This window comes from Trachypithecus francoisi, unplaced genomic scaffold (genome assembly GCF_009764315.1).
Source record: "Trachypithecus francoisi isolate TF-2019V2 unplaced genomic scaffold, Tfra_2.0 Lachesis_group10, whole genome shotgun sequence".
Classification (NCBI taxonomy): domain Eukaryota; kingdom Metazoa; phylum Chordata; class Mammalia; order Primates; family Cercopithecidae; genus Trachypithecus; species Trachypithecus francoisi.
The window spans coordinates 1,539,319-1,564,243 of NW_022681455.1; the positions used below are offsets into that span (position 1 = coordinate 1,539,319).

Consider the following 24,925-nt stretch of genomic DNA (forward strand, 5'->3'; position numbering starts at 1 on the left):
GGCTCTGTCTCAAAAAAATAAAATAAAATAAAATAAATGTGGTTTACTGGAATGAATAGCATTCATCAGTCATGGTAATGTAACAGTAAATACTGACTTGACTCCAAAATTAAAATATAACAATTGAGTATCAAGAGAATGGAGGGATGGGTCAAGGGGAGAGAAAGAGAGCAAAACTCTTGTTTTGAATAAGAGGAGGCCAACAGATAAAGCCTAGAAGGGAAAAATCAGGCACGACATGTTATTGGGAAACATGGAGATAAATGCCAAAGTAATTGTAACACAGTACAACAGAATTTCCAGAAACAAATATTTATCTTTAAATAAGACAGTGTACCGCAGCAGAACAACAAACATTTCTGTATGTTGGAGAGGGCCCACAGAGCACCCCAAACAGCAGAGCTCAGAACATTCCCTAGCAGATGGGCCTAGCCAGGGAAATGGGCAGGGAGGAAGCAGAGGGTAGGAGACAGCAGGGATTTGTGAGAACTCCCGTACAACGATTAGAGGACTAGGGTGCTGGGGTAACTGGACAAAAACATCTAATAAAGAAGGGAAAAAAGAATTATAAATGTGAGCTTTGTAAGTAGCAGAGTGTGAGTGACTAACCCCCACCCCGCAGGCCCCTCAACATTGCAGAGAAAGCGAGCCTGGAATGAAGAAGATGGGCCTCAGCACAGCCCAGCCTGAGCTCTGTCCCCGGAATGGGTATTCTGTTCCACTAGCTCCACTACAGACGCAGCACTTCCTTACAGGATTCATCTGTCACCCTGCTTCAGGATGGGGAGGGGCTGACGTCTTTGGCACCATCAACATTCCAGATCCTGCATCACCACAAAAGCCACTAACGGTGGGCAGGTGAAATCTGCAGAGAAGACGGAGCAGGCAACCCTGGGAAGAGGCAGGCCAAGATGAAGGATGCGACCTCAGCAGCCCAGGGAGGAGGGCGGTCAGCACTGCCAAACTGTGATGATGAGCAGATGTCAGGAGGATGCAGGGACTCAAGCAGGGCCCTGGACACATCAGAGAAAGCTACTTGGATAGGGTGTTGGGAGCTGAGTGGATGGGGTGAGGCTGTGTGTGGAGGTGGCTCCTTGATGCCTTTTGGCAGAGCAGGAAAAGACAGAGACCAGGCAGTGACTAGAGGGACCCCAATTCTGAAGGGGCATCTGTAAAAGATGAAAGGGAGCCTCAACGGAGGGCCAGAGGCCAGATGCAGTGGCTCACACCTGTAATCCCAGCACTTTGGGAAGCCGAAGCAGGCGGATCACTTGAGACTAGGAGCTTGAGACCAGCCAGGGCAACATGGTGAAACCATGTTAGGTCTCTAAATACAAAAATTAGCTGGACTTGCTAGTGTGCACCTGTTGTCCAACTACTTGGGAGGCAGAGGTGGGAGGATTGCTTGAACCTGGGAGGCAGAGGTTGCAGAGAGCTGAGATCGTGCTACTGCACTCCAGCCAGGGTGCCAGGGTGCCAGGGTGACAGAGTGAGACTGTCTTAAAAAAAAAAAAAAGAGGGCCAGGGCTGAGTGCGGAGGCTGACCGGCAGCCTGAACCTCTTGAGCAGGCAGAAGGGCTGAGGCCATAAGCCGGGAGGAGGCACTCTTCCAAGGGGCATCAGGGCGACCTGCTAGTGGGAAAGGGGAAGCGAGGGCGGGTGCCATTTTTATGCTTGGGGACCACTGTTTTAATCACAGACCCACTCTAACATTTAAAATACAGCACGAGTCTAAAGGGTGGACCCTGGATCTATGAGAACCTTAGCTGTGTAAGGCCTCTTGCATTGCTACTGAAATGGAGGCTGGTTAGCCTCCATCCATGCCTAGAATTCTTCTATTTTATTTATGATAATTATTCTAAGTAAGGGGCTTCTGGCAGTACTAAGCCCAGCTGTTATGCTGTAGTTAAGGAATAACCATCTACAACAAAAAATGTGAAATTTAAATCCATTATACAGCTGTTCATGTCGAAGGCACTTCTTAAGATTACCGCCTACATCTACTCTGTGATTTCTCTATCTTGGGGCCCTTATGAATGTTACTTGCTGAATTCATGTGCCAAGAGGCAGACGAGTAGCATCATCTGCAGTGTATAAGTGGAGGAACAGAAGTTTACAGGGCTGAACAATTTATAGATGGCACATGGGGAAGGGGTGCTGGAGCCAAGGCTGCCAAGCCAGGCTCCTGGGCTACCCCACCCTGGGCCCAGACAGCACCCGTTTCACATGGTCTGACCTGAAAAGATGTGGTACCCTCTCAAAAGGGCATAGTCATTTTTGTGGGGAGACCTCCTCAAACATTACTTTCAGTAAGAGTGGTCAACTGGTCAATACTTCCCTTGCTTTCTTCTTTTTAGCAGTAGGACTGAGAAATTACTTAATAGGGAGGCTCTCCTCTTAGTCTTTTCTTATGCTTCATCCCTAGGAAGTCAAACTAGGAAGATGAACTCAACGGAAAAAGCCTTGTGAGGTGGTGCCTGCTGAGGGTAGCTCAAGAGATCAAATAATAATAATGATAATAAAAAGACAAGACCAGAGATGGCGCTCCTTGGCTGTGAAAACGACAGTGAAAGGGTGTTCTGATACAGAGCTAGCATTTCAACCAGCCTCAGCATGTCCACGCTGCCTCGCACAGCTCATTAAATGTGCTCTAGCTGCCTGCTTCATTTATATTTACCCACCTGGGGCATGTTAGCCACCCCCAGTGGATAAGGATGGCGCTTCTGCTGTATGGGGAAAGCAAAACTGACGGAGGCCTTCCTGCAGGGCCACAGTAAGTAGGCAGTGCCCAAATGACCAGTGCCCAAGCACCCCCAGAGTTGCAGCCACTGTTCTGGGCCATCTGCATCTGTATCTCTTTCACCTACACAACTATGTCTATCCATCTCCCTTCCTCCCACCCCCACAAATCTTCAGCACGCACCCACTAGGTGCCAGCCAGTAAGCTAAGCCAGTTGCTAAGGACACGGGTATGTGGAAGCCAGACACGTCTCTGTCTTTAAGGAGCCTGCAGTCTATGGCCACCACAGTCTTGTGAGGGAACGATGGCAGAGAGCCAGGGTGCTGTCAGAGCCAGGAGGTAGGCACCTAGCACAGACTAGGTGGAGGGAGGGTGTTGGTCAGAGGGAGGATGCCTAAGCTAAGACCTGAAGAATGAGTGGGAAGTGGCCAGGAGAAGCAGATGGAACTGTAGGAGCAGGCATCTGATGAGCCCAGTGTGGCCAGGCTGGTCCACCCTCGCTCGTCAGCTTGCCCAGCGCCCACACACAGTGCACTAGCTCCTGCCTCCATGCCTTTTCTCATGCCCTCCCACCCACCTGGAATGTCTTCCTCCTTCCTATCATCCATATCTCCCAGTCTGGACGAGGACCAGCTTACATCTAACTTTCTGCAGACATAACTCCAATCAAGATTGTGAGGCTATTACTTCAGGATTGATAGAATAAATTTGCAGAATGTCTTCATATTTGCACAGATATTTGTAAATAATGTGTTCTTATTAACTGACACCCAATTAGAGTCTGTATTTCTCCAGGGTTAGGAAATCTCTTTCAGTTCTCTTTGATGACCAGTTTGGCATTGAGAGGAAATTAGATGAGCAAATAACACATGTGTAGAGCATCTGAGAGGTGTGAGGTGCTGTGGCAGCTGTTTACATACTCATGAAGGCAGCAGCTATTTTGAGGATCTAACAGACCTTTAGTTAAGAATGAAAATGGGCCCGCAACCTAGTGAATTGCATCAGCTGCCTATGAAAGGGAATGAGGGTTGCCTCAGACCCACAGCCCAGCATGACTTCAGGGCTCACATTAGATCTTGCAGGTACCAAGAACTCAAAAGTCTCTTGCTCCAACAAAGGCACACATCACCTTATGTTGTAGTATTTTGTTTTTTAAGGGTTAAAAATCTAAGCATCTTAGAAGTTCAGAAATATAAATGATAGTAGGATTCACATTTCCGGGGGGAAGTAGAGAGACAGAGAAGAAGAAAGCAAGAGGAAAAAGAGAAGGAGACCTCATTTAAATGGTTACTTGAAGCTTATATGAAAAGTCCAACCTCTTTATGATGACTAAACATAATGTGAATACTCTTCAAGGCGTGAGTCCCTTTAGAGTCTCTCCAGAAAGTGCTCATAGTACTCCACGCGGGTTTTCTCAGCATGACTGCTGTTTCTAGCTCTAATGGGGATTTTGAGTGATGATGAATGAAGATGAGTTATATTTCCATCACTCAGTGTCACAGATTTTACTCAACCTGGTCACAGCACGGACATCAAAGGAAGCTTCGGCAGCTGCTGAGGTGGGAGTTAAACCTATCTCAGGGATCACAGGTGGCTGGTCTAAACACAGCGCATTGAAAGGTGAGGGAAGAATACAGACCTGCAGCGAGTTTCCTTCTCCTGACGTTGCCCCTACATAGAACCTTCGCAGTACGGCTCCTCACATGAGAGTTCTGTTCATCACCAACAACTGACCGAGTGGGGGCATGTGCTCTCCCACAGTGAGTCTGACAGTCCCAGGCTCTGCACACTCCCAAGGAATGCCTTACAGTAGCTCCCCTGGCCGCAGGGATGCTCCATCCACCCCCCGGAACCTGCAGCCAGGCCTTTCTTCTCAGGCGCTGTCTTCAAGATCAGCCTCCAGAGGCTTCAGCTCAGGACCCAGGGTCCAGAAAGCCCATCCATCAGGAAACAGTGTCAAATGAAGGGAGAAATGTGCATGAGCACAAACCAGCCTGTTACCTCTGCCAGGAGGATGTTAGAAATGGGTTTCTTCTCTGATGTCTAACAATGTTGCCCTTGTTACTTTTACTGAAAATGTAAAGTCAGTACCACAGACTACAATAACAATTTCTATGTCTGAAACATGACCCACCCCCCAACAACAACAAGCGGCAGATGTTGGTTCTCACCTGGTTGTAGGGCACTCTTACAACTCTCTTCTCCAAATTTAACAAGATTAATGACAGGAAATTAGACAAGACAAGTATTTGCCTGTTTGGGTTTTCCTACTATCATTTTAATTGTAGGAGAAAAGTGTTTCCTTTTCACACTATGTACTTAGTGGTAAGGTGATGCGAAAGGAAAAACAAAACACAGCACTAAAAAGAGCCCCAACAATGCAATATGCTCCACACACACACCACACACACACTCGCACACACCACACACACACTCGCACACACCACACACACACACTCGCACACACACACACACACATACACACACACTGATGCTCTCAGAAGAAAGCAGTTGTCATAAGGCTGCCTTTCTCAATACAAATGACTGCATAAGAATTTAAAACGTTACCTTAAATTTTATCAGGACTGCAAGTGGTACTGATCTGCTTCCCTGGATATCTTCTACCAACCCAAACTCAAATTAATGTGCTATTTTCTAATAAATGCAAAACAAAAATTATTCAGATTACTCAAGTGATGTCAAAGGCTTCAAGAAGAAATATCTGTGTCGATTCTAAATATACAGATAGCAACACGTGTCAAGCCTTTTCGGTGAACATTACAACAGATAAATTTTAAAACCGATAGCAAAAATGGGAAGAGACAGGAGATCTTAGAACAGCAAAAGTGAGAATGTTCCAGATATTGAGTGGTGTGTCTGATATGGTATAGCCTCATGTGATATGAGACAAGCACACAAAGCACAACAGGTAGAGAACTATGAGTGAGCAGAAAGCTTCCTAGCTTAATTAATGGCAATGCTAATGAAACTAGAGACTTTGGCTCTCCTTCACCCTCTACATCTGGCTGTTCACCAAATCCTGCCGATTCTGACTCAAATCAATCGCTCCTCTCCCTCTCCATGTTCTCGGCTGAATGCAGGTCATCCTCATCCTTAGCTGGACAGCTCCAACAGGACTCTAGGGAGGAAGCATGGTGGTTTCCCTCAAGCCGTCCCCACCATGTGAGAGGGAATAATGCTAACCATGAGATCTGCAGAAATCAGGATGACTGCATTTCCGGGAGGACTTACTGGATAAACTGGCTTTTGGGATGTCCACCTGTGCTGGATTAAGTATTTACAGAGCACCCTCAGCTGTTGAGAGCACTGAGGATAACCTGGGAATGAGCCGATGCCCACAGGCATGAAGACCTAGGTCTGTGTTCACTGCAAATATCCTATCACAAAGTTTTTTTTTGACAGCATATGAACAAGAAGGATAAAAAGTGCATATAAAGAAAAGAGGGGCGTCTTGGGTCACAAAATACTCATTTCAGACCCTGGTTCTGCTACTCCCACGCTATGTGACCTGGGGAGAGCACTGAACTGCACTGTGCCTCAGTTTCCTTCTCAGTGCAATAGTGCCCCAGCCCTGGAAATTAAACAGAGCAGGGATGCGGCTCCTGGCGTGCTTCCAGGCTCGCCCTAACCACTCCCTGTGTGCCACGGTGGGCATGGGCTGTCTCTGTCTGCCTTGGACCACGTTCCGCTGTTCTTCTGCAATAGCGTCCTGCTGTAGGGGAAGACCCTGCTCCCCTGCATGCAAACAGTGGGCTGTCAGTGGGGCTGCTCATCCCAGGATCCTCACACCCTGAAAACAGGCAGAGGCCTGGGATCCAGTCCCACACTGGCCACAGCGACAGGTCCAGGGATAACTGCAGGACCCGCACAGGGCCAGCCACAGTCCTTCCTCGGGAGTTTTCTAAGTGGATTGTTCTTAAAGGTTCCATTCCTCTTTGACTGTGTGAGGCTGTGAACCAGACAGGCAGTCTAGACTGCCCTCTGCCCTGGGGAGCAGCTGAGGGATGCAGGCAACACCCAGGAGCACTGGAGCCAAGCAGCAGAGGGGCCCTGAAGGAGCACCAGGAACCTGAGGCTACTCTGAGTTCAGTTTCAGGTCCTGAAAAACAAAAGAACTCTGACTGCTGGAAAAGTCCATTCACTTTTCTCCCTTTCCTAATATATTACTAAATACTTTCAGTATGCTTAAGCCTTTGTTTTATTAGCATAGATACTTGACACATTTAAAAAATAATTCATGTGTATCATCTTTTGCAACTTTTGGAGCATAACAGGACACTCCTAATAATAAAATGTCATGTTTGATTCCTATAGAGAACACAAACAAAAGAGCACATAGTTTTTAAAGAATAAGATGTTATGCTTACATCTTATTTTTCTCATTAAACTTGTTTAAGTATAATCTGTGTTATTCATACATACAATATAAATTTGTTAAACTATATTTGAGAGTTATTTTAAAAAAGTAATTAATGAGAGTGGCAGATACTAATTTCTGCTAAACTACACATTTTAATTAAAATTTTTGGGCCGGGTGTGGTGGCTCATGCCTGTAATCCCAACACTTTGGGAGGCCGAGGTGGGTGGATCACTTGAGGTCAGGAGTTTGAGACGAGCCTGGCCAATATAGTAAAACCCCGTCTCTACTAAAAATACAAAAATTAGATGGGCGTGGTGGTGCACGCCTGTAATCCCAGCTACTTGGGAGGCCGAGGCAGCAGAATCACTGGAACCCAGGAGGCGGAGGTTGTAGTGAGCCAAGATCACGCCACTGTACTCCAGCCTGGGTGACAGAGTGGGAGACTCTGTCTCTTAAAAAAAAAAAAAAGGGAGGGTTACTTAGAAGCAACATAAACTGTATATTTGAAAGGCACAAAAAAACCTCAGTCCCAAACATAATCAATCCAACAATGCATTTTTAAGTCCACAAAAGAATAAGGCCATTTTTTTGGAAAAATGAGGTATCTTCTTTAAAAAATAAAACAGAAGGCCAGAAGAATAAACATGACCAAATTACACTTCAAATATTATTTTATATCTTCTTGCTTCTTATCTTTATGCTGTTTTCCAATTCCCCATGTTATACGTAAAATTTGAAGATCTTATCTTTGCTTTCTCATTTTTAATTTTCTATAATTAATGTCACTAGTTTCCCGCACAAAGTTTTTATGCAAAACAAATTTATTTAACTTTTGGCCATGAATTGTCAGTATTTTTTCATAAAATTGGAAGCATATTGAAACAAAATGTTCACAAAATAATTGGGCAGTATCTCTTTTTTCTGAGCGTTCTTATTTTTGTTTTCAAAATTTTAATTGACACATTATAATTGCGCACATTTATGGGGTACATTTCGATATTCTGATACATGCATATGTTGTATAATGATCCAGTCAGGGTAGTTAGTGTATCTATCAGCTCATGCACATGTTTCTTTCTGGTGACAACATTAAAAATTCTCTCTTCTAGCTGCTTTGACATATACAATAGGTATTGTTAACCTTAGTCACCCTATTGTACAATAGAATACCAGAACTCACTTCTCCTATCTTATAGTTACTTTGTACCCATTTATCACCCTCTCCCCAGCCTCTTTCCGCCCCTCCCTTCCTCAGTTTTTGGTAAGCACTGCTCTACTCTCTGTTTCTCTAACATCTTTCTTTAGATTTCACAGGAGTGATATCACTCAGTATTTGTCATTCTGTGTCTGGCTTATTTCACTTAACATCATGTCCTCTAGATTCATCCATGCTGTCACAAATGACAGGATTTTGGCTGGGCATGGTGGCTCACGCCTGTAATCCTAGCATTTTGGGAGGCCAAGGCAGGCGGATCACCTGAGGTCAGGAGTTCAAGACTAGCCTGGTCAACGCGGTGAAACCCCATCCCTACTAAGAATATAAAAATTAGCTGGGCATAGTGGCACATTCCTGTAATCCCAGCTACTTGGGAGGTGGAGGCTGCAGTGAGCCAAGATCACACCACTGCACTCTAGCCTGAGTGACAGAGCAAGACTCTGTCTCCAAAAAAAAAAAAAAAAACAAGGTGCTTATATTGCAATAAAAAATTTCAAACTTAAAAAACCAAAATAAAATAATATTTACAAATAAATGAAATCAAAAACATCTTTTTTTTTTTTTTCGAGACAGAGTCTTGCTCTGTCACCCAGGCTGGAGTGCAATGGCACAATCTCAGCTCACTGCAACCTCTGCCTCCCGGGTTCAAGCGATTCTCCTGCCTCAGCCTCCTGAGTAGCTGGAATAACAGGTGCATGCCACTACGACCGGCTAATTTTTGTATTTTTAGTAGGGACAGGGTTTCACCATGTTGGTCAGGCTGGTCTTGAACTCCTGACCTCATGATCTTCCCACCTCGGCTTCCCAAAGTGCTGGGATTACAGGCATGAACCACCACGCGTGGCCAAAAGCATCTTAAAAGAAAGATGAAAGAAATTTGGAAAAACTTGATTTAGATGCTGAGCAACATTTGACAAATAACACAAGTAGGGTTGGATGCAGAGCAGAGCAAAGGCCCCGCTCCACACTGAAACTTTCTGTACTGCTCTTCAGGAGACTGAAGGGGGAAGATGACAGCTAGAACCGAGGCTTCAGCAAGCTCAGGTGCGTACCTGCCCGAGAGCTAGAAGCAGTCATTTCTCAGGTATACTTACACAATGGTTTTTCCAATGTGCATGAATGATTTCTCGACAAATTCCCGGACACTATGGACCTCCCCAGTAGCTATGACGAAGTCCTCCGGCTCATCATTCTGCAACATCAACCACATAGCCTAGAGGGAAAGAGAGGCAAGTTCACGTTGGAGTCACACTTAGTGGCCACACGGTTTTCCAGCGCACATAATCAGATAAGGACATGGACAGCTGGAACATGAGCATGAATTTCATACCATATTCTAACCGCAACAGCAATGGCTCCCAACTTTTACTGAGCATCAGAATACTATGAGGAACATTGTGGTGTGGATGCCAGGGCTGCAGCCACAGCAGGGTGGGCTCAGAGGCCTAGAGATTGTTTCTCAGAATCTTTAGCCTTAACATCACAGGTGATTCTCATGTTGCAGGTCCTCAGACCACAACGTAGAGGAATGTGATGTGAAGCAGTGTCTATAGCCAATAACCTTTTTATAGTATCAGTTACAAAAAGAACAGTTCTTTTTTTTTTTTTTTTGAGACGGAGTCTCCCTCTGTTGTCCAAGCTGGAGTGCAGTGGCGCCATCTCAGCTCACTGCCAGCTCCGCCTTCCGGGTTCACGCCATTCTCCTGCTTCAGCCTCCTGAGTAGCTGGGACTACAGGCACCTACCACCACACCCAGGTAATTTTTTGTATTTTTAGTAAATATGGTGTTTCACTGTGTTAGCCAGGATGGTCTCGATCTCCTGACCTTGTGATCTGTCCGCCTCGGCCTCCCAAAGTGCTGGGATTACAGGCATGAGCCACTGCGCCTGGGCAAAAAGAACAGTTCTAAAAGCACTAATTTTTCTTCATATCATAGATAGCAGGCAAGGAGAAAACCATTTAAAGATAGATGTTTGTCTCCAAAGGTAGAACCTAATTTTTGAATAATAAAGTTGAGAATGTACTAGTCACAAAACAAAATAAGTACAAATCATTAATGGAAAAACAACCACGTAATGGAGAGTACTACTGTTATAAAAAAGTTGTCTGAGAGGCAATGAAAACATTTATGCCAGAGTTAACGGGTTCATAAGGCAGCATTTCAAGGCCAGGTGCTCAACTTCCACATCAAAATGGATGTCTATACAGGTACACTTTCTCAGTAGGAGCCAGGAGTCTGGTGGGTGAAAATGCCCCTGCATATCCAAGATACAGACTGGTGGCACCAGCACAGCCCGGCTCCCCTTGGTTAGCTTTTATCAACAGCAGACAGACCCGGAGATCCTGTACCTTGCAATTACATCTTAAAGATTTTTTTTTTAAACACAAATAGAAGATGCAGTTTAAAAAAAAATTAAGCGTAGCAGGAATCCAACAGGAATACGTCTCTTCAAAAAAGGTTGAAACAAAAAAGAAAAAAAATCGATCTCTATTTTTTCATCACTTCCATCCAATTCTCAAAATAAAATAGGTAAAAACAATAAGGACTTAATTATAACACAGCCTCCAATGATACGTGCATTGAACTCTTGTTCTAGCATTTAAACAAAACTGCTTTGGTTTGTGTCTCCCTAAGTTGTTTCTTCATAAGCTGAAAACAAGAAGTTGCTAAAATCAATGAGCCAGCCTATTTTCTCTTAGAAAATGCCACCAAAAAAGTTTAATTTCCCTTTTATTCATTTGAATTTGTGGAAACCTTCTAAAAAATAACATTTAAAATAATTTCTCCTTTACCCGAAGTTATTTCCTGTGTATGTTTTTGTATTTGTGGTCTATTACAAGATTGTTCTAAATCATATGGAAGATTTTGGGCTTTTCACATGCCTTGGAGATGTGGCATGCTGGTTGGGACAATGGTAATGGTTTCAAGTCAGTGATACTCTATATAAAGTAATTGACAGATGAAATTATCTTGGCGAGAAGACATTTTTGTTCACATTAATGAAATACCTGCAATTTCATTTTGCCCTAAGAAATCATGGTTGGTGAACTAAGCCACAACACTTTTTAATGTTACACTACCACCACTACTACTACTAATAAAGCATGAGCTTTTAAAAGGCATGAAATACAAGTTGTTCACTGTTTTGGGATAGTCCACGCAAGCAGATGGAGTCTACAAATGGCTTGGTAGCTCCCTGAACGCTGTTGAACACTGGGGGCTGAGGAGAGCAATGGGATCTGAAATGCAGCCCAGGCGCAGCACTGTCTGTCAAGAAGTTCCCCAAGGTGTCTTTTTGAAAGGGGCACCAAGGCCTGTGTGCATGAGCAGAGGCCTAGTGAGCAGCTGCTCCTTGTAGGCCTGTGCCTGCAAGCGAAATTCCCGCGGCCTGGAACGCCCTGTCTCCTCATCTGTCTGGGAATGCCGACCGCTCTCTAGGTCCTGGACCAGGGTCCCAAGTCTGGCCATTGGCATGAATTCCAGTGCACACAGTATGGTGGCTTCCCTGGGATCGGGCCTGCCCTTTGGCCCCCTTCCCAACTAAGCTGCGCCTCCCACTTCACCCAAGTGGGCGCGCGAGCCTACCCGTGGACACACACAGGCACACGTGCACACACGACACACAGAAACTTATTTTGACTTTTGCCAAAATACTTTCAGAATTTTTAGGAAAAATTAAATTATGTTTATGGCTAGAATTTCTATCTGAACATTCTTCTGCGGGATTAGACGTAAGGGGGTAAATACACTTAAATGTGTTTGACTCAAATTTCCATTCTAAAAATAACATTTCAAATAGGTCTTTCAGGACCACTCAGCTTATTTTATTTCTTTAGAAACAGTTCGCTGCGTTAGAATGGTCTCAAAAAAGTCCTATTTTTAGTCATGTGAAAGAAGGCAAGGGCTTGCTAAAAATGTAAGGAGAAAATATGACTGTTGGTTAATGGTGGATCACTTTAAACACCGGCCCGGGTCCCCTGGTGCTTGTTTTGTTCCCGGCAGGAATCGGGGGATCAGTCAGGGCCTCTCCTTTTACTAGAGCGAGAGCCAAGAATCTGCTCTTTTCTTCTCCATCAGACTATCTGTGGCCTTTGACCTATCAATTTCTAGGCATTTCCTCTAAAGTTCATATTGTACCAGACTCCAGTCTGGGAATGAGAAGAGAAAGGATATACAACTCCAGATTTATTTGTTATTACTGAATAGTTTACTGGTTTCAACAGAGGGATAGGGCTTTGTTTAAATTTCCACTGAGCATAATTAATGGTTATTGACTGGTAAATGAAGAACAGGTGACACTCTGGATTAGAAGATAAATGATCCTGTGTTCTGGTGTGATAATGGGTTAGTAATTCACCACAAAGCCGAGGCTGAGTGCGTCCCGTTGTAATGCTAGACCATGTCCAGGAGACAAAGGCCCCTGTGTGAGAAGGATGCAGCCATCCGCCTCCTTATACAGCTGCACACGTTGATGTGCTCCATTTATTCTCTGATGGATGGCACAACTGAGGCAAAAGTTCACCCGTTCTCACCTTCCTGTTCACATGCTGGACCACATGACCCATGACATGGCCAGGCCACACTCTGTGAGCAAATCGCCACCCAGCTTTGGCTTCTGACTACAGAAACAGCATTGAGGTTATATGGTTTAGAGGTCAGTCTTCTCTCTTTGTCTCTCAAGGAATGAAGAAGGAAAAAGACAGTCTGCCTGCATTCCTCTGGTGTCCTTTGAGGATGTGACTGACTTGTCCACTTCCTCAAACACTTATTTACTTTCAGTCCTGACCTGATTACCAGTGCACATGAAAAAAGTCTCCTGTTTTTTAATCCATCTCACGGAGAGGAAAGCAAATCAGTTAAGGAATGTGCCAGGGCTTCAGATTCTTTAACATAAAAATGTCCCTTAACTGCCAAAAAAACAGTGCAGTTTTCAAATCATGTCTTGCATTCATTTTGCTTTTAAGCAAATGAAGTTTAAGGGAAATCTGACTTAAACATCTGACATACCATTGACTTTTGATGGCCAAGTCAAGACGGGTATAAATATTACTTAAATTTGGACATGTACTATTTTGTTAACTATATAATCTATCTGTTCTACAAATCCAATTTGGAGAGGTCAAAATAAAACTTTAATTTTATTTATTTATTTATTTAGACAGAATCTCGCTCTGTCGCCCAGGCAGGAATGCAGTGGCACAATTTCGGCTCACTGCAACCTCCACCTCCAGGGTTCAAGCAGCTCTCCTGCTTCAGACTCCCGAGTAGCTGGGATTACAGGTGCGCACCACCACACCCAGCTAATTTTTGTATTTTTAGTAGAGACGGGGTTTCGCCATGTTGGTCAGGCTGGTCTTGAACTCCTGACCTTGTGATCTGCCAGCCTCGGCCTCCCAAAGTGCTGGGATTACAGGCGTGAACCACCGCTCCCTGCCTATAAAACTTTAATTTTAAAATGTCAAATAAAAATACCCCTCTCTCCCAGTATCCCATTTGGTAATTTGAGGGGTGGATGCGGAAGTGGTTTGGGAGGCTCAGGAAGGCCGCTCGTCTCGGGAAGCTGCCAGCTCCAGTGGCTGTTCAGAGCTGGACCAATGAAGGAGAACACTCGAAGTGCGTCACCACAGCCGACTGACTACACCTGATTCCATGCATGCCTTCTGTGGTGGGATGTGTGTTTGTCTTAAAAATTTGGATTCTACAATTGCTTCCACCTCGACGTTAACCTCCAGTTCAGTATCCAAGACACAAATACTTATTAACTGAGCTGGCATCCATGAATAACAAGATTTGTTAATGAAGGTTATGTTTAACTATGTCTATGTGACTGCTACTTTTTCACCCTGGTGCTTTTGTGCTTTACGTGCTACCGTCACAAAAATCTTAAAACCACACACACACACACACACACACGCACGCACACAGACACACACAATTATGTATGCATACACATTTCAGGGGAGAATATGTATGAAATAACTCTAATAAAAATCATGGAAATTTGAACAAATGGAAATTAAATTTCCAGAGAAAGGATGCCCAGTGTGAACCCATTCATATGCATTTTATCTCTAAACATTTAGTAGCTGTTTTCATGATGGCAGCCTGGTATTTAGTTTGAGTCAGGACCTCCAGTAGTTTTGTGGTCAGTCAGGCCTTATTCTTTGTGGAATCTACATCGGTAGGTCTTAGGTCTTTGGGTTAGTTTTAATTAATAAAACTATACTAATAAAAACAAACAGTGTAAAACCAAAGTCTGGCCTCATGGCTATCTCTATGTCTATTTTCTTCCTGGGCCAAAACGCTGTGTCACATGGATTCCTTAGATTAAGGGACTTCTAGACATTTTAAAGACATGATGTTACTGAACAGAAAAAAAAAAAAGATAATAAATTAATAAAAGGACCAAAAATAAAAGAACACAACCCAGAAAGCCATATAGCTCTTGCTTTTTTCTTTGCTAACATATCCTTCTATATCGACACCGTATGTACTGAAAGAAAGAGGCAATGTCAGACTTCGTTTTGCCCTCTATCTTTTAACGCTAGCCAGGAATACACAGCTACAAACTTCATGTTGGGGTTAATGTTTCTCTTCCCTAGAAACAATATAAAATTGAACAGCTCCTAGTCTTGTGTTTATCATTCTGAATCAGTTTTCTAGGATATTATCTGTTCTTTCAATTTGCAGATTCTAGTTATATATTTATTTCTTCTATTTATCTTTGAATATATCTTATCTCTTCTATTCCATTTCAGTTTCATGTACACCAATTATGCATATGTTATATCTCTTTCGTTCGATCTTTCACATCCATCACCTCCGAGCTAATGATGTTCGGGTTTTGTTTCATATTCATTTATATGATTTCCTCCAGCCTGCTCACCTGATTGTTTTTGTAAAATTTACTTTATATTTTGTTGCTAATATGGTTTCAATTTCTGTAAGGGTTTTTTTCTCTTTCATACTTTTCCTGTTTACTACCAGCTTGCTTTTTATCTTTCTGTGACTTTATTTAAGCTAGGAGACAGATAACTTTTTTCTTACAAAACCAGATAGTACGTATTTTAGGTTTGTGAACCATATTGTCTCTGTTTCTCTGCTGTTGTAGCACAAAACAGCAACGGACAAAATGGAATCAAGTGGGTATGACTGTGTTCCAATAAAACAGTTACAAGGCCCATGGACTATAATTTGCCCACCTTTGCTTTCAGCAAACTTAACAAAAACATGTTGCCTGTAATTTCCTTGACTCTACAGAGAACAACTACCCAAGCTCCAGCTGCTTATTTTTTTGAATGACACCCCTTATGATATGCACCATGCATCTGTTTTGCTTATGTTCCTTTTCTTCTTGCAATCCTTTCCCCACTCACACTCAAGCGTAGATTCTGGGGTAGTGCCTTTCTACTTATTATACTTGAACAAGGCTGGCTGTTTGCTGAAGAATCTTGGGAGGGGGAACACGAAAGTACACTGAGGACAGCCTGCAGCTTTAATTCAGGCTTCTCTCAAAGCTCTCCCACCAACTTCATTGCATGCTTTGCCCCAGGACATGGCTGCCACAATTTCTCAATATTTTGCTGGTTAGTGTGATTACTGGAAAGGAGCACATGAATTGTAGGGCTGCCCTAGTGCTATCTGGCGATGTTTGCTTTCACTCTGCCTTCACCCCAGATCACAATCTGCAGTGTTCCTTGGCTAGGAGGCTAGGAGGCTATGCCAGTGACAATAAAATTGGCTTCTGGCTAGATGTGGTGGCTCACACCTGCAATCTTAGCACTTTGGAAGGCTGAGGCAGGCAGATATCTTGAGGTGAGGAGTTTAAGACCAGCCTGGCCAACATAGCAAAACTCCATCTCTACTAAAAATAAAAAACTTAGCTGGGCATGTTGGGAGGGGGGCACCTGTAATCCCAGCCACCTCGGAGGCTGAGGCACAAGAATCACTTGAACCCCAGAGGCGGAGGTGGCAGTGAGCTGAGATCGTGCCACTGCACTCCAGCATGGGCGACAGAGACTTTATCTCAAAAAAAAAAAAAAAAATTCAACATTAAAAAACAGAAATTGTCTTTTCCTTCAGCAACACCTTCTTGCCATTGTGTAGTGTACAAGTGGGTATCTATGAGGATATTTTCCACTTCTTTCTAATAGGTAATATTATTTTATGGGTTTTTTAGGACTGAAATTATTTTGCACAGAATTCATAGCCTGTGTGTATAGTTCCTAACATCTGCTCTAAATTTTCTTCAAATTTCATGGTATCTGTCTCAAATACTTTTTCATTTCTTTGTAGACAGGGTCTTACCCTGTCACCTAGGCTGTAGTGCCGTGGCATGATCGTAGCTCACTGCAGCCGCGAACTCCTGGACTCAAGTGATCCTCCAGCTTCAGCCTTCCAAGTAGCTGGGACTATAGGCATGCAACACCACACTTGGCTAATGTTTTTTATTTTTAATATACAAAAATAGTAAAAAATGTATGTATGGGCTACATTGCTCCTGGCCTCAAGAAATCTTCCTGCCTTGGCCTCGCAAAGTGCTGGGACTAAAGGAGTGAGCTACCAGCCTCAAATTATTAATACCTCATATTTCAAGTTGTGTCCGATTTCATTGTTATAATGAAGAAGAAGTTTTCTCTTAGCTTTATTTTATTATTTTTCTTGATTTCAGAGGGTTTCAAAAAAAGGAGTGCTGAATGAAAATGTCCTTATATTCAGCCATTTAAAAATGTATTTCTTGAAGATGGCTGAATAGGAACAGCTCCGGTCTGGAGTTTCCAGCGAGATCAACGCAGAAAGCGGGTGATTTCTGCATTTCCAACTGAGGTACCTGGCTCCTCTCACTGGGACTGGTTAGACAGTGGCTGCAGCCCACAGAGGGTGAGCCGAAGCAGGGTAGGGTGTTCTCTCATCTGGGAAGCACAAGGGGTTGGGGAACTCCATCTCCTAGCCAAGGGAAACTTTGAGGGATTGTGCAATGGGGAACAGTGGATTCTGGCCCAGATACTACGCTTTTCCCATGGTCTTTGCAACCCACGGACCAGGAGATTCCTTTGGGTGCCTATACCACCAGGGCCCTGGGTTTCAAGCAAAAAACTGGGCAGACACTGAGCTAGCTGCAGGAGTTTTTTTTTCATACCCTAGTGGCACCTGGAACACCAGTGGGAAAGCACCCTTCACTCCCCTGGAAAGACGGCTGAAGCCAGGGAGCCAAGTGGTCTAGCTCAGTGGATCCCACCCCCACAGTGCCCAGCAAGCTAAGATCCACTGGCTCGAAATTCTGGCTGCCAGCACAGCAGTAGGAAGTCGACCTGGGACACCGGACCTTGGTAGGGGAAGGGGCACTGCCATGACTGAGGCTTGAGTAGGCGGTTTTCCCCTCACCATGTAAACAAAGCCACCAGGAAGTCTGAATGGGGCGGAGCCCACCACAGCCTGGCAAAGCTACTGCGGCCAGACTGCCTCGCTAGATCCCTCCTCTCTGGGCAGAGCATTTCTGAAAGAAAGGCAGCAACCCTAGTCACGAGCTTATAGATAAAACTCCCATCTCCCTGGGACAGAGCACCTGGGGAAAGGGGTGACTGTGGGCGCAGCTTCAGTAGACTTAAAATGTTCCTGCCTGCTGGCTCTGAAGAGAGCAGTGGATCTGCCAGCACAACGCTCGAGCTCTGCTAAGGGACAGACTGCCTCCTCAAGTGGGTCCCTGACCCCTGTGCCTCCTGACTGGGAGACACCTCCCAGCAGGAGTGGACAGACGCCTCACACAGGAGAGCTCCGGCTGGCATCTGGCTGGTGCCCCTCTGGGATGAAGCTCCCAGAGGAAAGAACAGGCAGCAATCTTTGCTGTTCTCCGCTGGTGATACCAAAACAAACAGGGTCTGGAGTGGACCTCCAGCAAACTCCAGCAGACCTGCAGCAGAGGGGCCTGTTTTTTCATTTGTTTGTTTATTTGAGATGGAGTCTTGCCCTGTTGCCAGGATGGAGTGCAGTGGCGCAATCTCAGCTCACTATAACCTCCGCCTCCCAGGTTCAAGCGATTCTCCTGCCTCAGACTCCCGAGTAGTTGGGATTAAGGTGCATGCCATCACACACAGCTAATTTTTGTATTTTTAGTAGAGATGGGGTTTCACTATATTGGCCAGGATGGTCTTGATCTCCTAACTTCATGATCCACCTGCCTTGGCCTCCCAAAGTGTTGGGATTATAGGCGTGACAACCCACGCCCAGTCGGGACTGACTGTTAGAAGGAAAACTAACAGAAAGGAGTAGCATCAACATCAACAAAAAGGATGTCCACACAAAAACTCCACCCAAAGGTCACCAATATCAAAGATCAAAGATAGATAACTCTATGAAGACGAAGAAAAACCAGTGCAAAAAGGCTGAAAAATTCCAAAAACCAGAATGCCTCTTCTCCTCCAAAGGATCACAACTCCTCGCCAGCAAGGGAACAAAACTGGATGGAGAATGAGTTTGACAAATTGACAGAAGTAGGTTTCAGAAGGCAGGTCATAAACTCTTCCGAGCTAAAGGAGCATGCTCTAACCCAATGCAAGGAAGCTAAGAACCTTGAGAAAATGTTAGATGACCTGCTAACTGGAACATCCAGTTTAGAGAAGAACATAAATGACCTGATGGAGCTGAAAAACACAGCACGAGAACTTTGTGAAGCATATGCAAGTATCAATAGCCGAATCAATCAAGTGGAAGAAAGAATATAAGAGATTGAAGATCAACTTAATGAAATAAAGCGTGAAGACAAGATTAGAGAAAAAGAATGAAAAGGAACAAACAAAGCCTTCAAGAAATACGGGACTATGTGAAAAGACCAAACCTATCTTTGGTGTACCTGAAAGTGACAGGGAGAATGGAACCAAGTTGGAAAACACTCTTCAGGATATTATCCAGGAGAACTTCCCCAATCTAGCAAGACAGGCGAACATTCAACTTCAGGAAATAAAGAGACCACCACAAAGATTCTCCTCAAGAAGAGCAACCCCAAGACACATAATTGTCAGATTCACCAAGGTTGAAATGAAGGAAAGAATGTTAAGGGCAGCCAGAGAGAAAGGTCAGGTTACCCACAAAAGGAAGTCCATCAGACTACCAGCGGATCTCTTGGCAGAAACCCTACAAGCCAGAAGAGAGTGGGGGACAATATTCAACATTCTTGAAGAAAAGAATTTTCAACTCAGAATTCCATATCCAGCCAAACTAAGCTTCAAAAGTGAAGGAGAAATAAAATCCTTTACAGACAAGCAAACGCTGAGAGATTTTGTCACCACCTGGCCTGCCTTACAAGAGCTCCTGAAGGAACACTAAATATAGAAAGGAAAAACTGGTACCATCCACTGCAAAAACATACCAAATTGTAAAGACCGTCAACATTGTGAAGAAACTGCATCAATGAATGGCCAAAATAACCAGCTAGCATCATAATTACAGGATTAAATTTACACATAACAATAGTAACCTTAAATGTAAATGGGCTTAATGCCCCAATTAAAACTCACAGACTGGCAAATTGGATAAAGAGTCAGACCCATAGGTGTGCTGTATTCAGGAGACCCATCTAAGGTGCAAAGACACACATGGGCTCAAAATAAACGGATGGAGGAATATTGATGAAGCAAATGGAAAGCAAAAAAGAAAAAAAAAAAGCCAGGGATTGCAACCCTAGTCTCTGATAAAACAGATTTTAAACCAATAAAGATCAAAAAAGACAAAGAAGGGCAATACATAATGGTAAAGGGATCAATGCAACAAGAAGAGCTAATTGTCCTAAATATATATATATGCACCCAATACAGGAGCACCCAGATTAATAAAGCAAGTTCTTAGAGACCTACAAAGAGACTTAGACTCCCACACAATAATAGTGGGAGACTTAACACCCCACTGTCAATATTAGATCATTGAGACAGAAAATTTACAAGGATATTTAGGACTTGAACTTAGCTCTGGACCAAGCAGATCTAATAGACAGCTACAGAACTCTCCACCGTAAATCAAGAGAATATAACTTATTCTCAGGACCACACTGCACTTATTCTAAAACTGACCACATAATTGGAAGTAAACACTCCTCAGCAAATGCAAAAGAATGGAAATATAACAAACAGTCTCTCAGACCACAGTGCAATCAAATTAGAACTCAGGATTAAGAAACTCACTCAAAACTGCATAAATACATGGAAACTGAACAACCTGCTCCTGAATGACTACTGGGTAAATAACAAAATTAGGGCAGAACTCAGTAAGTTATTTGAAACCAATAAGAACAAGGATACAACGTACTAGAATCTCTGGGACACAGCTAAAGCAGTGTTTAGAGGGCAATTTATAGCACTAAATGCCCACAGGAGAAAGCAGAAAAGATCTAAAATCAACACCCTAACATCACAATTAAAAGCACTAGAGAAGTAAGAGCAAACACATTCAAAGGCTAGCAGAAGACAAGAACTAACTAAGATTAGAGCAGAACTGAAGGAGATTAGAGACATGGAAAAACCTTCAAAAAAATCAATGAATGTAGGAGCTGGTTTTTTGAAAAGATTAACAAAATAAGTAGACTGCTAGTCAGAATAATAAAGAAGGAAACAGAGAAGAATCAAATAGACACAAAATAAAATGATAAAGCGGACATCACCACTGATCCCACAGAAATACAAACTACCATCAGAGAATACTATAAACACCTCTATGCAAATAAACTAGAAAATCTAGAAGAAATGGAAAAATTCCTGGACACATACACCCTCCCAAGACTAAACCAGGAAGAAGTCAAATCCCTGAACAGAGCAATAACAAGTTCTGAAATTGAGGCAGTAATTAATAGCCTACCAACCAAAAAAAGCCCAGGACCAGATGGATTCATAGCTGAATTCTACTAGAGGTATAAAGAGGAGCTGGTACCATTCTTCCCAAACGATTTCAAGCAACAGAAAAAGAGGGAATCCTCCCTAACTCATTTTATGAGGCCAGCATCATCCTGATACCAAAACTTGGCTGAGACACAACACGAAAAGAAAATTTTAGGCCAATATCCCTGATGAACACCAACGTGAAAATCCTCAATAAAATCCTGACAAACCAAATCCAGTAGCACATCAAAAAGCTTATCCACCACGATCAAGTCAGCTTCATCCCTGGGATGCAAGGCTGGTTCAACATACAGAAGTCAATAAACGTAATCCATCACATAAACAGAACCAACGACAAGACCCACATGATTATCTCAATAGATGCAGAAAGGGCTTTCGATAAAAATCAACACCCCTTCATGCTAAAAACTCTCAATAGACTAGGTGCTGACTGAACGTATCTCAAAATAATAACAGCCATTTATGACAAACCCACAGCCAATACCATACTGAATGAGCAAAAGCTGGAAGCATTCCCTTTGAAAACCGGCACAAGACAAGGATGCCCTCTCTCACCACTTCTATTCAACATAGTGTTGGAAGCTCTGGCCAGGGCAATCAAGCAAGAGAAAGAAATAAAGAGTATTCGAACAGGAAGAGAGTAAGTCAAATTGTCTCTTTGCAGATGATGTGATTGTTTATTTAGAAAACCCCATTGTCTCAGCCCAAAATCTCCTTAAGCTGATAAGCAACTTTGCAAAGTCTCAGGATACAAAATCAATGTGCAAAAATCACAAGCATTCCTATACACCAATAATAGACAAACAGTCAAATCATAAGTGAACTCCCATTCACAATTGCTACTAAGAGAATAAAATACTTAGGAATACAACTTACAAGAGATGTGAGGGACCTCTTCAAGGAGAACTACAAACCACTGCTCAAGGAAATAAGAGAGGACACAAAGAAATGGAAAAACTTTCCATGATCATGGATAGGAAAAATCAATATCGTGAAAATGGACATACCGCCCAAGGTAACTTGTAGATTCAACGCTATCCCCATCAAGCTGCAATTGACTTTTCATAGAATTAGAAAAAAACTACTTTAAATTTCATATGGAACCAAAAAAGAGCCCGTATAGCCAAGACAATCCTCAGCAAAAAGAACAAAGCTAGAGGCATCACATTACCTGACTTCAAACTAAACTGCAAGACTACCGTACCCAAAACAGCATGGTACTAGTACCAAAACAAATATATAGACCAATGGAACAGAACAGAGGTCTCAGAATTAACACCACACATCTATAGCTGTCTGATCTTTGACAACCTGACAAAAACAAGCAATGGGGAAAGGGTTCCCTACTCAATAAATGGTGTTGAAAAACTGGCTAGCCATACGCAGAAAACTGAAACTGGACCCCTTTCTTATGCCTTATACAAAAGTTAACTCAAGACGGATTAAAGACTTAAGTGAGCCCTAAAACAATAAAAAACCTAGAAGAAAACCTAGGCAATACCATTCAGGACATAGGCATGGGCAAAGACTTCATGACTAAAACACCAAAAACAATGGAAACAAAAGCCATAATTGACAAATGGGATCTCATTAAACTAAAGAGTTTCTGCACAGCAAAAGAAACTATCATCAGAGTTAACAGACAACCTACAGAATGGGAGAAAAATTTTGCAATCTATCCATCTGACAAAGGGCAAATATCCAGAATCTATAAGGAACTTAAACAAATGTACAAGAAAACAACAACCCCATCAAAAACTGGGTGAAGGATATGAACAGACACTTCTCAAAAGAAGACATTTATGTGGCCAACAAACATATGAAAAAAACCTCATCATCACTGGTCTTTAGAGAAATGCAAATAAGAACCACAATGAGATACCATCTCACGCGAGTTATAATGATGATCATTAAAAAGTCAGGAAACAAAAGATGCTGGAGAGGATGTGGAGAAATAGGAACGCTTTTACACTGGTGGTGGGAGTGTAAATTAGTTCAACAATTGTGGAAGACAGTGTGGCAATTCCTCAAAGATCTGGAACCAGAAATACCATTTGACCCAGCCATCCCATTACTGGGTACATACCCAAAGGATTATAAATCATCCTATTATAAAGACACATGACCATGAATGTTTATTATAGTACTATTCACAATAGCAAAGACTTGGAACCAACCCAAATACCCATCAGTTATAGACTGCATAAAGAAAATGTGGCACATATACACCATGGAATACTATGCACCCACAAAAAAGGATGAGTTCATACCCTTTGCAGGAAAATGGATGAAGCTGGAAACCATCATTCTCAGCAAACTAACACAAGAATAGAAAACCAAACACCACATGTTCTTACTCATAAGTGGAAGCTGAACGATGAGAACACATGGACACAGGGAGGGGAACGTCACACACCGGGACCTGTCGGTGGGTGCGGGGCTAGGGGAGGGAGAGCATTAGCAGAAATACCTAATGTAGATGACGGGTTGCTGGGTGCAGCAAACCACCCTGGCACATGTATACCTATGAAACAAACCTGCATGTTCTGCACATGTATCCCAGAACTTAAAGGATAATTAAAAAAAAAAGTTATTTCTCCATATATCCATTTTAAAGCATGACATCTGAAAAGAGAAGCACCAAACCTGTATAACTTGCTGGATACAGTGTGCAGCATCATACATTCTGAATGAGCACAGAAAGAATTACCATAAACACTATATACCCCAATTATGTGACCATGTAAATAATCTATGAAAGAACCTTAATGAAAAATACACATATAAATAAAGGCTGTTTCACTGTCTGCTGATGCTTAACAAGCCATCCCAAAGCTTCACGGCTGCAGCTTTTTGTTCTTTTTTTTTTTTTTTTTTCTGAGATGGAGTTTCGCTTTTGTCTCCCTGGCTGGAGTACAATGGCGCGATCTTGGCTCACTGCAACCTCCGCCTCCTGGGTTCAAGCGATTCTCCTGCCTCAGCCTCCTGAGTAGCTGGAATTACAGGCACCCACCACCACGCCCAGCTAATTTTTGTAATTTTTTTTTTTTTTTTTTTTTAAGTGGAGAGAGGCTTTCACCATGTTGGTCAGGCTGGTCTTGAACTCCTGACGTCAGGTGATCCGCCTGACGCGGCCTCCCAAGGTGCTGGGATCACAGGCATGAGCCACCATGCCCGGCTGGCTGCAGCCTTTTGATTGCTTGCGATTCAGTGTGCAGGAACTCAGGAGGGGTCAGAAGACACAGTTTCTCTCTGCCCCGGTGGTGACGGCTACGGGGGTCTGACTGGGCCAGTGGGGCCAGGACGGCCTCCCTCACAGGTCTGGTGCTGGGTACTGGATGCACCCCAGTTCTCCTCCACGTGGTCATTCTCCAGCTAAGGTTCTAAGATAAGCGTTCTGTCATTGTTCATTAGTCTAGTTGATGCTTCTTTACTTGGTGGCTGCTTCCAAGGTGGCAAAACAAAAGCCGCAAAGCATCCTAAGGCCTTGGCCTGGAAGCTATCCAGTTCACTTCCTCCACACACACTGGCTACAGGATCAGCCCAAATTCACACAAAGAGGAAATGCAGGATGGGAGGGGTTACTGCAGCCATCTCTAGAAAAAAATCTACCACAAAGAGCTATGATAACTGTGACATTAGGGCTGTGATAACTCTAATGTCAGCTGATTGTTTCAGTATAGCAATGAAGTTATTAGTCTTG

The 24,925-nt window shown here is 43.3% G+C and overlaps 1 protein-coding gene across 5 annotated transcripts in view; it reads right to left on the reverse strand.

Annotated features, from left to right (window-relative positions):
* GMDS (GDP-mannose 4,6-dehydratase) overlaps positions 1-24,925 on the reverse strand; it is a 632,097-nt gene that overhangs the window by 118,357 nt on the left and 488,815 nt on the right. For all 5 annotated transcript variants that reach the window (XM_033216043.1, XM_033216041.1, XM_033216044.1 and 2 more), the window contains one exon: positions 9,432-9,550. In XM_033216043.1, coding sequence (XP_033071934.1) covers positions 9,432-9,550 — 119 coding nt within the window. The remainder of the gene's footprint in view (positions 1-9,431; positions 9,551-24,925) is intronic.